This window comes from Salminus brasiliensis, chromosome 6, assembly GCF_030463535.1.
Source record: "Salminus brasiliensis chromosome 6, fSalBra1.hap2, whole genome shotgun sequence".
In the NCBI taxonomy this organism is placed as follows: domain Eukaryota; kingdom Metazoa; phylum Chordata; class Actinopteri; order Characiformes; family Bryconidae; genus Salminus; species Salminus brasiliensis.
In genome coordinates, this window is record NC_132883.1 from 7813430 (window position 1) to 7830609 (window position 17180).

Below are 17180 nucleotides of genomic sequence, written 5' to 3' on the forward strand. Positions count from 1 at the left end.
GGCAAGTGGACGCAACATCAAAGCCGGCGATGCTCCGATCGCGAGGAAAAGAGGGGTTGAATGTAAGGGAGTGGGCCGGACAGAACGAGGATAAGATAATGGGGGCTGAAAGAGTAATAGGTGTAACCAACTGTGCCTCCTCTCTAAGGAGCAGGCTGCTGTTGTGATTTCTGATTTGGGTGGACGTTTAGGAGTAGGTCAAGGAAAAATCAGATGGACACAATTTTCCAGTAAAATGGGCAAACGCACGGACGAAATTGAGGCCTGAAGGTGGCCCCTGCTATGGTCTTATGTGATGTACTTGTGTTCATCACAGTGTGCCATACAGTGTCAGAAACCACATAAGCTAAACACAGTTGAGGCCGATGTGTGATCGTTTAGGCGTACAGCGCCTATTGGTGTACACATTGGAACTGTGCTAACCTCAAGATACCACTATTTATTCATTTATTTACCCATTAATTAATAAAAGTATCCATTTTCAGCATCAGGAAACAACTGAAAATTAGTTGGTAGCTAATTTAATAGTTGAATAGTTGAAGTTTGTGTCTGGATGCAGAGCTGCAGTGTCTGTGCAGCTGTCTGTCACATGAGCAAAGCATGTAGAATAAACTGTTGTGGAGAGCAGAGTTTTATTAGTGTGAGGCGTAGGTTGGACGTGGGTTAAGTGTAAAACGGGAAATCTTCAAGTAAGTCACCCTAGCGATATTGAAAAATGGTTGTCTGTTTATGGTTAAAGTCCCGCCTTTCATTAAAATGAGCCAGTTAGCTTTCTGGTTCCTCCGCGAGCGAAGGAGAGTCAACGATATCGTGGCTCCAGCCAGACAGTGTCAAAAATAATAAGCCATTAATGCAAACAGTATTGAGCAGTGTAACAAAATACTTGAATACTGAGAGCTAAAATTACTGTCTCACATTGGTCTCCTTGGTGGATACTTGGTACCTCCTTGGTTTTATATTATAGAAAAGATATATTGGAGTTTTATTTAAGATATATAATATATTTAATATTAACAGGAAACTTTGTTAAACAGATTAATTTTTGAAAAATTTATTGTCTTCAATGTTCGTAAATGCATAAAATAACCTTAAGCTAAATTTAAAGCTGACTGCTAGATGAGTTATTTGCTAATTTAGTAATTCATAATCTGATTAATTGATTATTAATTTTAATAATCAACAGATTTATCACCAATCAAAATGGCAGAGTTACAGGAGAAGGAAAAGTAACTTGTTAACATTGACTTAACTAATGAAGGTCAATGTAAAAAGATTGTTTGAGGATATTTGGGAGCATTTTTATTGGCCTATTCTTCATACATTCTTATTATTATATTGAATCAAATATTTAATATATATATTTAACAAAAAAAAAAAAACAGAAATCTAATAAATATATAATAGCCCATGTTTGGGTGTCTGCAGGGAGTGCTTTCCACACCTTAGAAGCTGGAGCATTTTCTATTTCTCACCTTCCAAGTCCTCCCATCACGTTCATTCATGACATTTGAGGTCTGGGCTCTGGGGTGGTCAGTTTCTTGTTCTAAGAACCTCAGCAGCTTCAGCAGTGGTTTGATTGGTTTGAATGATGTTCTCAGATCCTTCAGTCGTCTTCTCACAGTAGAAGGCTGGACAGCTGGGAAGCGTCTCTCAAAGATGGAAAGCTTTTGTGCAATTCTGTTCACCAAAACCATCACAAAAACAGCACTTAGTGCTTTCATTACTTTAGCAACTTCAGCCTCGTAGCTCCAGCATGAAACTGAAGAAGAAAACTTAACATGTGATTCTGGCTGTAGGGCTGTTTAACCCCAGTTTCCCCAAATTGGATTGGTTGATTAGACCAGGGTTGGTTTAAAAGATCACAAACTGGTCATAAATAAATAAATAAATAAAAAAAAACGTTAAACCCCAAGGAGCTTTCAGAAGAACATTTCTGTCTTGACAAAATACAGATATTTGTAAGTATTCAGGTTAGTGGATTTTTTTGGGTGGATAGCTCACATTCTGTCAACAGCTGAGCAGCTCAGCTAATGTAGCGAAAAATATGAACGAAGCAGAATCAACCAAAATCAGTTCAGTTCAGTTCATTTCAGTTCCAGCCCTGGTAGGGGGCACTGATTTCAGGAGTCCAGATATTGCCAACACGTCTGTACAATCCTTTACATGTATGCCAGTGGATAACACACACGACTGATGTAGAAAGGGAGAAATCCTGCTGTGTTTGGGACAGAAGTCCTAAATTTGCTCCAGTACAGAGTGATTGCTTTAGAAGCAACTGGTGAAAAATTACAGATGAGTAATACCTCTGTATTTGAAGTTATATTAAATATCATTGTTTTTGCTGTAAATTGTGGAAATAACAGGGTTTGTACACAGTCCTGCAGTATTTTTATGGCTCTATCGGGGCTATCTGGCCAGAAGTATGTTTATTGTTACATAATTTTAATTTGTCCAGTTTTGGAAGCAGGCTCTTCTGGCCACTCCTGCTCTGTCTCCAAGGTCATTAAGATTTTAGCAAAGCCCCCAATTCTCTCCATCACCCGTGCCACATCTTTTAAGGTATACTCATCTTGTGAAGTCAAAGAAAGGGTCATTATGCAAACCCATGTGCTGTAAGCTTCTAAGCAGCTGTTGAAGTATGATGTAAATGTGGGTTTATTGATGTTTGCTGAAGCCTTATTGACAGTCTCACTTTAACGTTCATCACACTCTGTGACCTTGTGGTTTTTGGTTCGGGTCACTTAACGCCACAGTCTACCAGTGCAGAATTCCTGTCCAATTTATGAACTCTTCCTGAGGCGAAGAGGTTCTTCAGTAGGTTCTTCAAGAGGTTTTACATGTTTAGCTGCAATCCTTCAACAGCCTGCAACAGCCTTTCCTCAATCTGTTCTTTTTGACTCCGCAGTTGCAGTACCATGCCGGATTGGCCTCCAGCCTCCTGAACCAGCAGTCACTCAAGCGCTCAGCCAATCAGATAGGAGCATCAGCGAAGAGAAGGCCAAAGGTCCAGCCCAGCACCCTTGTCCTGCCCATCCAGTGAGTAATTCTGATTAGGTTTTAGCCCCATTTGACTCTTCCCAGTTCAGAACTTTATGGACGAGAGTTTGATGCTTTTGGAGGACTACGTTTGCTGAGTTTCAAAATGCTAACATTTGCATCTTTTGCTGGAGTGAGGAGGAGTGATGAAAGTCAGCAAAATGCAAACTCTGGAACACAAAGTGCTGTCCCAGACTCACTTCAAAAAAAAAGTTTTTCAAATCAGATGTTTCCTTTTCGACTTGGTTATCATCACTGTGTTCTCACTCAGAGAATCAGAACTACTTTAAGTACCAGGATGTGGCCAGTTCAGGAATGTGTTTTGAAAAACTGCTTAAAATGACACTGAGAGAAACACTAATGCATCGATATTAATGATCATAAAAGATACCCTGCACTGACTGATAGATTGCATTTACATTTAAGGCATTTAGCAGATGCTCTTATCCAGAGCGACTTACAAAAGTGCTTTGCTATTTACCCAAGAAAAGTATCAGCTAGTTTGAATAGACTAAAAATGGAAGGGCTCTTGGTGCGGATCGGCTTTTGACCATTGCCATCAAGTACGGAGGGGCTGGTCCAGTCTTGGCTTTGTAGGTCAGAGTCAGGGTTTGAATCTGATGACCTGGGCAGCAGCTACAGGAAGCCAGTGAAGAGAGAACGCAGCAGTGGAGTGACCTGGCTGAATTTAGGAACGTTGAAGGCGACCCGTGCCGCTGCATTCTGGATTAACTGCAGGGGTCTGTGGGGATGGTGCGCAAAGGGAGACCAGCCAGAAGAGAGCTGCAGTAGTCAAGTCTTGAAGTGACAAGACTGAACAAGCACCCGGGAGGCCTCTCTAGAGAGGAAGGTTAATGTAAGTTAATGTAGCCTTTTCCAGTTGAATGGTTTTTAACCTGCCTTGAGTCTCTGGCGTTAGTTTGAGTTGAGTCTGTAGTCACGTCTTAGGTCTGTGGGTGTAAGTCGTGTCTGCAGTCTTTGTGATTTGAATCTGAGTCTTGTCTTAAGTGTTTTGGGCGCAGGTCTGATTCATGTATTGGGGCTCTTATAGGTGCGAGTCCACATCGAGTCTGAAGCCTCTTGGTGTTGGTCTGAGTCGAGTCTGAAGTTACTGGGTCAGAGTCAAGTCTTAAATCTCAGGCGTGTAAGTTTACATTGAGTCTGAAGTTTCTGGATTGTGATTATGAGACCAGTCTTATGGGTCAGTTCAGCTCAAACCTGTAGTCTCCGGGGTCTGGGTCTGGGTCCAAATCATGTCTTGAGTCTCTTTGGTGGGAGCCTGAGTCTGAAGGGTGTGCGTCAGAGTGAAGTCTTAAATATCAGGAGTGTAAGTTTACCTGGAGTCTCTGTGATTGTGAGTTCAGTCTCTAGTCGGGGCATGTCTGGGGTGTGAGTCCAAAGCCAGTCTCTAGTCTCCGGGATGTGTCTCCAGGTCGAGTCTCTAGCCTCCGGGGCGTGTCTCCAGGTCGAGTCTCTAGCCTCCGGGGCGTGTCTCCAGGTCGAGTCTCTAGCCTCCGGGTGTTTTTCAAGTTTTGAGAGTTTGTGGTGTCGGAGTTGAGTGTTGTCTGAGTCTGACTGAAGTCTGTGGGTTCATGTGAGTCTTTGGTGTACAAGTCACTTTCAGGTGTGAGTCTAAAGTCTCTGGAGTTTAGTGTGCTTATTAGCAGGCATACATCTGTCTTGTATAGCAGGTACACTACAAGTACACTATGTCCAGCTGAAGCTTTAGTACATTTTTGAAAACGTTGTCTAGCCAGTTGTGAGCTGATATTAATCTCGGATAGGCCCTGAAAGATGAAGCAGCAAACACACAACAGGAAAGCCTACTTTTTAAATAAATAAATAAGTAAATAAAATAATCGGGGGGGGGGGTCCAAAATCAAAGCAGCTGTTGTTCGGCTTAGTCTCTGGCTGAGAGTGGCCAATGTTTTCTGCCCTCTCCATTCTGTGCTGGTTGGGTTTGGTTGCATATGGCAGCAGAGAAAAATGCTTCATTGTTTCTGGTGGGGTGTCAGCGAGGTTGTAGATGGTGAGCTTTGATAAGAGACTCCTAAGAGTGGGAATGAGAAGAGAGCAGGGGCTTTCGCCTGGAGATGAAAGGGGAAAAGGATGTAAAGAAGATGGAGAAAGGGTAAAGGGAGAGCAGAGCAGAGCAGAGCAGAGTGGTGGCCAGATGTTACTCCTCAGTCCCTCACCAGTGTGGAAGCACTCAGCAGACTGGCCTTGTGGAAATCCTCTCCACAACAACCAGGGATGGGCACTTGAAACATTTTTGCTCAGTGAATATCATATTTAAAGCAGCATTATGTAGCATTTTATTACCTTAAAATAACCTCTTAAAAACATTTCACTTCTCCACTCGCTCCAGTACTCTCGGTCATTCCCAGCAAGTCAGCAGCTACACAATGGAACTCCCCCACAGACTACATTCACAGTCAATGGCGATTCTGTATTGTCCTGCTTGTCCAGAAATCCAGGGTCTCAGACCTGAATTAGCGTAAGGGCTACAGCTTGTTTGGTCATCGTTAGGAAATGCCAGGGAGATGTAAATTTCAAATTTACAAGGCTCTGACCCCTCAGACTTTGTCCCAGCAGTCATCAGCCATGGGCTCCTCTAAGCAGCTGTCTAGTACTTCCGTATACTCCCAAAGGAGTCAAAGGGTATAATGGTAATACTGTATACCTGCAGTGTTGAGGAATGAGGAAGCACGGTGTAGGTGAGTGTTTAGCGACTGTCTGAGCAACTTGCCGTTTGGTTTAAAAGGAGAGCGAGCAAACCGGGATGAACCAGTCTACTAAATGTGCCTGAAAACGGTCTAAACCACTCCTAAGGCCGTTCACTTGACTTTGTGCTCTCAGGTACGAGGCTTTATTGTCTAAAACTGAGATCTGAGCCTCAGTTAGCTAGAACACGATCTGTGCTGTGGTCTTTAGCCTGTCTAGATAGCCGACTAAAAGTCCAAATCAGCAGAACCAGCCTCATTTACAACTTTCGGGTAGTCCCAATAGTAGTTGCTCGACTTCGCTCAGCAGTTAGGTTAGTCAGTAGCTGCTGTACTGAGCTATCTGATGCTCTGTAGCTGCGCTAGCTAAGCAAAGGTTAGCTTAGCGAGTAAATCCAGCTTCGTGTCCTTCGATCGGGGTCATTCTCATCTAAGTATTTAGAAGAAGGCTTTCCGTCAGCCAGTCTTGAATTTGTTCTGTGGTAAGCGGACTGTTATCCTGCTAACTGAGCTAATGCTAGCAGCTTAGCATCTCAGTCTTCTCCGTCTTGATTCAGAGCATTTTTGTAACATTTGTAATGGTCAAAATGACACTTTCACATGTATTGAAGGATTGATTTAAAACTATTCACAGTGTTCTCTTAGTCTGAGTTTTTTTCGGTTTTAAAAAAACGTAGGATGACGTAGATCAACAATATTCGAGGCTCACAGTTCATCACGTCCATGTACTGATCTCTCATTATTCAACTATGCCAAGATAAATACACTTTTCCTCTCTTGGGCCACTTTTAAGAGAAGGATGAAGACTTGTCTGCTTTGCAATTTCTTGATCTTTTAAATATTTCCTATGTTATAAACAGAAATATATGTATTTATAAACTAAAGTGATATAAATAAAGCTTATTTAAAGACTATTACTGCGGTGTATAATGTAGGAATGCTGCTGTTCCGGACGGGAGGAAAGGACGACGAGCAGCGCAGCAAGGTGAACGGAGACGGACGCTCCTCTGTCAGGTGCTATTGTCCTGATGAATTTGCCATTTCTAAAAGAAGCCGCACATGAATTATGCAGCGCAACCTTCATGCGAGTTTGCTTTTATGAACACCCCCCTTCGCCGTCCCTATCAAACATTGTCGTTGTATAAATGTGTATGTGTCAGCATCGGTATCAGCACTGGCAGTTATGAGCAAAAAACGGTGCCACAAAGGGTTTCGAGTGATGCCAAATAAGAACCCCTTTTGGTTCCCTCGATTTGTTAGCATGAAGAACCTGCTAAGGTTTAAGGAGCTTTCAGATGATCTATAGGTTCAAACGAATGAGAACCTTTACATTAAGTTTACAAAAATTGTCCCATAAGGAGAAAAACTCTTTTTGGCACATTTATTTTTTCAGGGCATATTACATGAAAAATATATAAATGGAAAACTGTACTTACCTCTGTCTTTTCATAGATTTTTAAAATATATTATTTATATATATATATATATATATATATATATATATATATATATATATATATATATATATATATATATATATACAATATTAATTCACCTTCATTTTGAAAAAATGGCAAAAATGAGCAAAGCCTTTCTAGGAGTTTACGTGTCCAAACTCATCCCAGCAGTCAATGGCCCCGTTCACACCTGGCATTAACATGTGACTCGAGTGATCCGACCACAAGTGATCGCCAAAACGCATAGCTGTTCATACCTACCGTTTTAAATGTGGTCCCCTGTGACCGCTTGTGATCGCATTTCTCACATCATTTCCGCTGGAGGAGGGTCATAGCCTACATTAATAATAAATCATTTGAAATGAGGCATCTAGTTTCGCATGCACACTAGCCACCAGTATCTCCTTTAACCGTTGGTTAGTTCGGTACTGTAGCGAGCTCAGCTAACGCGGGCAGACGGTGTGCTATTGCAGTAATTACGCTTTGCCGTTCACACTATAAGAATAATGTGGTCCTGTGTAGGGCTGGACGATATGGTAAAAATACTACATTGCAATATTTAAAGACATTTTTCACGATACATGAAAATCTAGACCAAAGACATCAGACATCAGTGAAAGATTCTTAAAAGCTACTGTTCAGATACTCTCCCGTACTGAATACAGTGACTTATACTCAACATCTGCTGCTCTTTATCTAATTAAACCACTAATTAGATAACAGACTACGTCCAAATACGGCAGAACCAGCCTCATTTACAACTTTCTGGTAGTCCCAATAATAGTTGCTCGACTTCGCTCTGCAGTTAGGTTAGTCAGTAGCTGCTGTACTGAGCTATCTGATGCTCAAGTAAATCCAGCTTCGTGTCCTTCGATCGGGGTCATTCTCATCTAAGTATTTAGAAGAAGGCTTTCCGTCAGCCTGTCTTGAATTTGTTCTGTGGTAAGCGGACTGTTATCCTGCTAACTGACCTAATGCTAACCAGCTTCTCCATCTTGATTGAGAGCAGTTTTGTAACATTTGTAATGGTCAAAATGACACTTTCACATGTATTAAATGATTGATTCGAAAATGTGCACAGTGTTTTTTCAGTTTTAAAATAACGTAGGCTGAGACGGATTGCCTGTTTCACAGCTCTGCTTTATTTTAGTTTCACTTTTGATGGAGAACTCAACAATGTTCAAGGCTCACAGTTTGTCACGTCCATGTACTGATCTCTCATTATTCAACTATGCCAAGATAAATACACTTTTCCTCTCTTGGGCCACTTTTAAGAGAAGGATGAAGACTTGTCTGCTTTGCAATTTCTTGATCTTTTAAATATTTCCTATTTTATAAACAGAAATATGTATTTATAAACTAAAGTGACATAAATAAAGCTTATTTAAAGACAGTGTAATTTCACTGTTGGTAGTGAAATGTGCAGTTGATAAGCAATAATAATATGATAATGATATGCTTAGAAAAGTGTATTGTGTATAACGATAACAACGTTTATCACGATACGATAAAATATCATCATGTTGCCCAGCTCTAGTCCTATGCGGCTGTGAGCACCTCCGAATGTAGCTTGTGTGATCGGCTGTACACCTGTACTTTGTGATGGCCACTTAGGATCACATCACCCAGGATGCATGTTCATGCCAGATGTAAACAGGGCCTATGAGTCTGTCTGTCTATCTGTCTGAGTTTGGTTGAGGGAGGATAGGGGGTTCTTGCTAAAGGCTTTATCCTATAAGGGTTATAGTCTTTACCAGAAGGAAGCAAGCACCAGAATACAACCCTGAGATCTTCACAGCAGCCTCAATCAGACCGAAGTATAAATACACTTGCATGTCCTCTGTCTTGGAGTCAGCAATGATCAAACTTGGTTCAAACTACAGTGATCAGCTCAAAACACAGTGCCACAACTCTGAACCCTGTATCAGATTACCTGGTCCAAACCGTCCACCCATCTGTCTAGGTCCTGTGAAATGACCAGAAGGTGTTCACCTGCTGGACATGAACTGCTAACTCTGGGAGCTGTTCTGTACAAATGGATGCAGGAACAGTGACTTGGAAGGCTGGAAATCCTTGGCAGTATTGCGTGTTGGTAGCGTTCGGCACTGTTTAGCATTTTTCCTGCTCCAACACGCCTGATTCATCTCATCAAGGACTTGATAAATACACTGACACTCGGAAAGAATTGCTCAGATGCTCGTGTGTCATCAGCATATGTTGAATGACTGTTTTTGATGTGTTTGAAGGGAAGTGATCTTTCCTTGTCGTTCACTGAAAGGAGGAAAGCCACACGATGTGACTGGATATTCCAACAGCTCGGCAAGTGAGGGGATGAACTGAGGAGGCAAGAACCTTCATTTGCATTTACGTTAAGGCATTTAGCAGACACTCTTATCCAGAACAACTTACAGAAGCGCTTCACTGTTATTCAGAAAATACCCTTAGCTAGTTTCTATAGACTAGAGCCCAAAAGATACCTAAGCTACCTAAGATACCTAAGCTTAGACACTACTAAATACAAAAGTCAGTATGAAGACCACAACACTGGGCACTACACTTCGCCCAGGTACTCTTGGAAGAGGAGAGTCTTCAATCAGTGTTTGAAGACAGAGAGCGACTCATGGGTTGTTCGTTCCACCAAGTCGGTGCAGGACAGAAAAAAAAAAGCCTGGACGCTTGTCTTCTATAGATCTTAAGGGATGGCGGGTCAAGCCAAGCCATACTTGAAGCTGGAAGGTCTCTTGGTACTGATCGGCTTTTGACCACTGCCATCATGTATGGAGGGGCTGTCTGGTCCATTCTTGGCTTTTGTAGGCCAACGTCAGGGTTTCGAAAAGCTGATGCAGGCAGCAGCTACAGGACGCCAGTAAAGAGAACGCAGCAGCGGGGTTACATGGCTGAAATTAGAAACGTTGAAGATGACCCGCATTCTGGATTAACTGCAGGGGCCTGCTGGTGTGCAAAGGGAGACCAGCCAGAAGAGAGTTGCAGTAATCAAGTCTGGAAATGACAGAAAACTGAACAAGCACCTGAGTGGCCTTTATAGAGAGGAAAGGTCTAATTCTCCAGATGTTGAAAAGGAGAAATCTGCATGACCAAGTCAGATTTGATAACTGATTAATCCATGCCTACACCAAGGCTTCAGGCTTCTGTAGATGGAGTGACCAGTGAGTTCTCAAAAGAGATGGCAAATTCATGGTAAAGTCCTGCAGTCCCCGGGATGTACAGCAGCTCGGTCTTGGCTGAGGTTGTATTTGAACTTCATGTGAGACCTGCAGCACCATCACCAGAATCAAATTGAATTCATTCTAGTGCAAAGTTCTGACCCAATGGAACATGCTTGATCCAGGCAATGAAGATCTTCAGGGAAGTCTGATTGTTCTGGAATTCTGTAGTCTGGTATTTTGGATACCAACTTTTCAGGGCGGTAGATCTCCTGGACCTGGTTTGAGCAGCCCTGGCTTAGATCATTCAAAACAAACTGCATGGACATATGGCAAAGATGAGGGTTAGACCAGAGGAGGACCGACACTGATGTAGTCCAACAGCTTCTTCTGGTTTCATGAAGAACCTTTCAGTTGAGCTGGGGGCAAACACACTGGCACAGTGTGTAGCCTTCTGCCGAAACGGAGAGGCGACCGGCGTGGCTCGAGCTTGTATGTATGTATGTATGTAAATGTGTACATGTGTATGTAAATATATAAATACATAAATACATATATGTATGCTCTGGTTACAGATATCAGAACCTTAGTAAACCCTCAAGATCTGTGAAATCACAACCATAATCCAAAGTAAAAAGCTGTCTCAAGGCTGTGTGTGTTGCCATGGTGACAAGTTTTGTTCACCAGTGATCAATGGCTGTCAGTAATGAATTCTCATTAGAATATTAAGACCACGCCTAGAACACACCCAAACAGTTCTTCTCTGATTCCATTAAGTGATTTATCATATTTTTGCTTTCTGTTGTTTCTATAAAACCTTCACTGAACACTTCACTTAATGCTCAGGTTTAGTGTTCCATATCAAAATGTGATCCTACAGGCTTTAGTTATGCAGAACCGTTTATATTGTCTATTTTGAAGAAGCACTAAGGTTCTGTATCAGTTCTAATGTTTTCTAGAACTCTTACTTCCAAGCCAAGAACCACTTAGGAACCACCCATTCAAGAGTTTAGGAGTGGACCTACCTGTTGGAGTTTGCATTTTGTTAGTTCTGGAAGAAGGTTCTGTTTAGCTGGTCTCAGTGTCTATCCAGAAAGCACTGAACTGCACCATTGTAATGCATGAAGCCACACAATGACTGACTATTTAAGAGCATATTAATTCCATGCACAAGTGTAATCGAGGCCCTGAGGAAGGTATCTGAGTGATACTCATGGCCCTGATCTCCATGTGTTCAGATATTAATCATTACGCAGCATTTAATCAGCTAATCTGCCACTGAGGAATCCCAGCCTCCTATGAACACACCAGCAGAAGCTATTTGGACAGCAGTTATAGTTTAGAATGGGATAAATAAATATGGATGATTGTACTCGTAGTAGTAAATCTATTCAACAGATTTGCAGCCACGAGATGAGCTGTTCAGGAGCAATTAGCCTGTACATCCCTGTAATCACACGCCCACCACCAGGACCTTCACTGCTTCAGACTTGACCCATCAGATACAAAACCTGTCCTTTACAGAGACCAGCCATGATGAGAAGCGCCGCATAGGACGTTAATTTACACAAGGGTTTTCTTTTTTGATTAACAGTGGATTGATTTGTCTCGTGTCCTTGTGGTCAGGCGGATTACCTCGTTGCCTGGACGACTTACTGGATTATACTTGATCTTCAAGTCTCAGAGAACTTGAATGAATTGAATGACTTTTCCATGATGTCCTGTGGCTGGAAAGTCACCAGCAATGCTGCTGGAGGAACGCGGTGACCTTGGAGCAGTGCATAGTGCCGTTGACGTTCATCAGCTGCAGACGGCTTCATGGTGCTGAGGAATCCTCAGAATGTAGACAGGCTGTCCCTAAGGGATCGATGCAGAGCAGAGATGTCACTTCAGTCCTGCCCATTCCCGTCAGCGACCAAGCCGAGCTTGTTCAGTTACAGTGGCACAGTCCAGGACATCCCTCTCCTTAGCCTCGTATGCTTGAGTGGCTCACTGCCCCCTTGCAGTGTAGCTGGCCCATCTTAGCGGTGTCTTCATCTTCTCATACAGTAACTGAAAGGAGCAGAGGCAGAGATCTGACAAGTTTTCCAATCCCAGGCTTCGGCATGGTGAATACAAATAACACCTTTTATTTGTTTAACACCTTACTCAAATCCAAGCTTGCTTTACAATTATTGAGCAAGGAGAAATCAAATAAACCACACACACACAAACTCTCATCCTGCAGTCCATTCAAGCTTTTGTACCACAGTGTAACTTTTCACGGCATGAGGCCTGTTTAAACTCCTCCACAGCCTGTTCAGATTCCTCCACCGCATGTGCCTCCTCCACTGTAATGTTAACTTACAGCCTGTTCAGTCTCCTCCACAGCCTGTTCCTCCTCCACTGCAATGTTAACTTACAGCCTGTTCAGACTCCCCCACAGCCTGTTCCTCCTCCACTGTAATGTTAACTTACAGACTGTTCCTTCTCCACTGAAATGTTAACTTGCGCCTGTTCAGACTCCCTCACTTCAATGTTAACACTCAGCCTGTTGAGACTCCTCCACAGCGTGTTGAGACTCCCCCACAGCCTGTTGAGACTCCCCCACAGCCTGTTGAGACTCCCCCACAGCCTGTTGAGACTCCCCCACAGCCTGTTGAGACTCCTCCACAGCCTGTTGAGACTCCCCCACTTCAATGTTAACACTCAGCCTGTTCAGACTCCCCCACTTCAGTGTTAACACTTAGCCTGTTCAGACTCCCCCACAGCCTGTTGAGACTCCCCCACAGACTCCTCCACTGCAATGTAAACTCACAGCCTGTTCAGACTCCTGAAAGAATCCGAACTTCAGACACCAAACATGCCTTTGGGCCGATTGACTGAGTAGAATTTAGTAAGAGACAGTCTCAAAGTCTTGGCCTACTTGGCCCAAGAGATGCAGGTCAACCAGTGACATTAGAGAAGTTTATTCAGCACAACATTTTCTATCAGATAGAATTCTTTACCAATGCAGGCTTATCATCATTAGCAATGCAGGCTCAGAAAAAAACGATCAGTGATCGTCTGAAAACTCTGTACACTGCAGACTATTAACAGTGGTATCAGTGAATGATTTAAGAGGCCCTTGTCTGCTTGAGAAGGACACGGTTGGTGTCGGGCCTGTTCTTAAACAGTGTGTTCAGCTCTAACCAGGAAAGTTAAATCGTAGCATGAACCATATCCCCAATCCGGAGCTGCCTTTATGTGCATTTGTCGGCTCCTCTGGGCTTGTAATCTTCTTATCAGTGTAATACCATAAGAGCGGTATTGTTAGTGCAGTGCAGCTGTGTAAGTTCCGTTGTTAACAATCTTGGGATTAAGCGGAACAGTGGTCAAGAGGTGTCTTGTTTCAGTGCTGCATTGCAGCAGAACATCTACAGCGGGAGTGATATGAAAATTTCAGTCGCTGGTGATCCCTGATTAGAGCGAGAGATGAAGGCAGCTCCCCCCTATCAGTATTCATGGCAGCCTCTCACACAGGCACAAGAAAGGGCTATTTGATCACTTTGTAGCATCAATCATACGGCGCGGAAAATGGTACACGGTTACATGCAGATCAACAAAGTCTAGTTTTGAGGGGTTTTATTGGTAGTTTTGGTAGATTTATTTTATTTTTTTATATATTTTTTTGTTTAAACCCACCAGTTGTAGCACAAAGAAACCCCCCCACCCCCCTTCGCCATGTCGCCCACGCATACGTGGGGTCGTTGGTCGGGGTGAAAGTTTTCCTTTTCTTTTTCGGATGACTGCGATTGTAATTTTGCGGAAAAGGTTTCATCATCCTGGCGGCCGGTAATGATAATCCGAAGCATTAACATTCGGGACGCTCTTCAGAGTGGATTCTTTTAAACTGCATAACAGAACCTCCCCAATGTCTATCTCCACAGAGCTCTCATTAACTTTGCATTTAGATTACAAGGTGGATAGAAGAAAAGCCTCCGTGGCCAGTGGAGTCGTAGAAACGGCTTGTTTTACTGACCGATCCTTCTGCTCCGCTCTCCACAGCGCACCTTCCACATCGACCTAAAGCTGAACACACTGCACTAACCCAGCGTCCAGTCCATTCACACCACAGCCCACCACAGGTACAGGCTAGTTACAGAGATCAGGACATAAGAAATGTTTGTTTGGGTTAAGTGTGATACTGCACTGTTAAAAGTATAGGATCCTTGAGGAACTTTTTGAGGTTCTTCAGTTTAAACTCTGGAGGAACCTCTTACAGTGCAGGTTCTTTAAAGCACCTTTGAGTTTTCTTCACAGTTTCAAACTGAACAACCTCCAAACGGCCCTCAAGGATCTTATACTTTTAACAGTGTACAGTCTTCGGTGAGTAGTGTTTAGTCTAGTGGTGCCTAATTTAGCTACAGGAGCTACAGGGGCCCCCACAGAACCCCCACACTATTGAATTGATGCACTACTAGACTATTAAAAGTTCTTTAAGGAACGTTTAGAGGTTCTTTAGTTTGAAACTCTGGAGGAACCTCTTAAGATGCTTCGAGAATTGTTTAAGCAACCTTTGTCTTAAAAAAAACAAACAAAAACAAAAAAACATAAAACTGCAGAAGACAAACTTAGGTACCACTGGAAAAGATGGACAAGCAATTTTGTCCTACAGAACCCCCCCACTGATTAGGCACCACTAGACTAAACCTTCATCTCAGACGACTGTACACTGGAACCTCTAATGGTGCTTTGAGGAAAACACTTTTCTTGAAGGTTCCTTAAAGCACCATCGGAGGTTCCTCCAGTTTCAAACTGAGAACCTCCAAACTTTCCTCAAGGACTATAATACTTTTAATAGTCTAGTGGTGCATAATTTAATTAGTGTGGGGGTTCTGTAGGGGTTCTAGAAGCACAAAGTTGCAGGAAAAGTACCATGTTTTCTTTTCGGCTTTTCCAGAGTTTATAATGATATGCAAAGCTTGTGTACCAAATGTTACCAGTACCGCTGTTAAAACTACTATGCTAAATTAAAATGAGCTTTAAATTAATTCGCTTTAGTCAGTGTAAAAAAAGATTATTGCAGTTGGTCCATTGTGACACAATGTAAAGAAAACTTCACATAATGTAATAAAAATAAATACATTAAAAAAATTTAAAAAGGCTTCTCAGATCTGATCTAGTGTAGGACTTTCTGCTGGTATCCGCTCCATAACCGATACTTGGTGATGCATCAGTGCCACAAAGTACAAATGGGGATCAGTGTGTGAGCTGGGTGTAAATCTCACAGACATGAGCCAGGCTGTAAACTCCTGGAATCTTTTTTTTCTGCTTGTTTTTGCCCGATTCCCTTCTGGCTGTATTTTATTTGGGAACAGAGAGCGGCTCCAGCGGATGTCCTGACATCCTCCTTTTAATTTGCGTTTGGTGAAGCAGCTGTGATGTTGCGGGCACAAAGTCAACAGATTCAGGCGCGCCTCCCTCCTCCTCGCGCGGGTCTGGCTCTCAGGTCGGGACTCTCCCTACGAGTGCAGGTTGTGATTCGGTGGAGAGTCTGGGTAGCAGGCAATTAAAAATATGCTAATTGAGGGGCCTGTGGCTGAGCCTGGAGGAGCGAGGTGAGGGAGGGGGGTCTCGGTGGCCGGCTCTGCTCATGCAGCCCGTTCAACTGAGCGGCGGCTTTGAAAGAGATCTGCCTGCATCGACTGCGGGACTATCAGACTCTAGGTTCGGTCTGCTGCGGATCACACACTGCTCATGGTTATGCGCACAATTTTAAACAGATTAGTTGATCAATTTCAGGGGTCTTAACGATTCTCCAGGTTCAGAATTTGATTCATTGTGTTCTTCAATACAGCAGAAATGACGAGTACCTGAAAACCTATATGATTTCCATTTATAGTTTATTCAGCATTATAGAAGTACAGTATTTAACGGCCATGCCACAAACCAATGTGCTGGTTCAATCTTGGCACAACAAAACACAACAAAACTAAATGGACAAAAGTATTGGGACACCTATGCGGAGGTTTTATGACCTCTAATTCTAAATCCATATGCATAAATATGGAGTTGGTCCCTCTTTGCAGCTCTAACAGCAGCAGGTCTGGAGCTCTGCAGTTATTGAGCCAGCAGAGCGTTGGAGGCTTTTCTGCATTATGCTCTGAGCTCAGCACACAGCCCTGATCCTCCGCTCTGTAACTTTACGTGGTCGGACACTTCCTGGCTGAGTTGCTCTCTGTGGTTCCTCTAAACGCCTCCACTGTTCAACCATACCACTCACTCACAGCTGATGGAGGAAGATCACGCTGGAATTCAGGGAGCTCTTTTCACTAATGTGTGGAAAGGCAGACCGCATGGCTAGGTGCTTAATCTTATACACCTGTGGCAGTGGGACTGAATGAAACAGCTGGATTTAATGATTAAGAGGTGTCCCAATACTTTTGTGTGTATGTATGCATATATCTCACATAGTATTTTATTTTATTTTATTTTATTTTATTTTATTTTATTTATTTATTTAAAGTGTGCCCATCACCGTCACTTTGGAGTATTTCTATAGTAAAGGACTGTATGAAGAACAACTGCCAGATTCTAATGATCAAAAAGTAAAAAACTGCTAAAATGTAGATACATGGTTTTTGCCTGACAGCACTGATATCTTAGCCTGTTATGTACATTATCTGAATATGTTCAGTTGGTTTTAGCAGTCCAGACAGTCCATTAACACAGGCCACCATCACTCAAAGAAACAATCAAAGCTCCTGGACGTCTCGTAGCGGAGCGTGGCGGTGAGGAGAGATTTTACACAGAAATTGGGCAGGTTGCACCTCAGAGAC

The 17180-nt window shown here is 42.8% G+C and overlaps 1 protein-coding gene across 1 annotated transcript in view; it reads left to right on the plus strand.

Moving 5' to 3' along the window:
- The window catches only part of med27 (mediator complex subunit 27), an 87520-nt gene that overhangs the window by 21954 nt on the left and 48386 nt on the right, over nt 1-17180 (plus strand). Inside the window, exon 3 of the mRNA XM_072681483.1 lies at nt 2906-3036. Within this exon, the coding sequence (XP_072537584.1) occupies nt 2906-3036 (131 nt within the window). The remainder of the gene's footprint in view (nt 1-2905; nt 3037-17180) is intronic.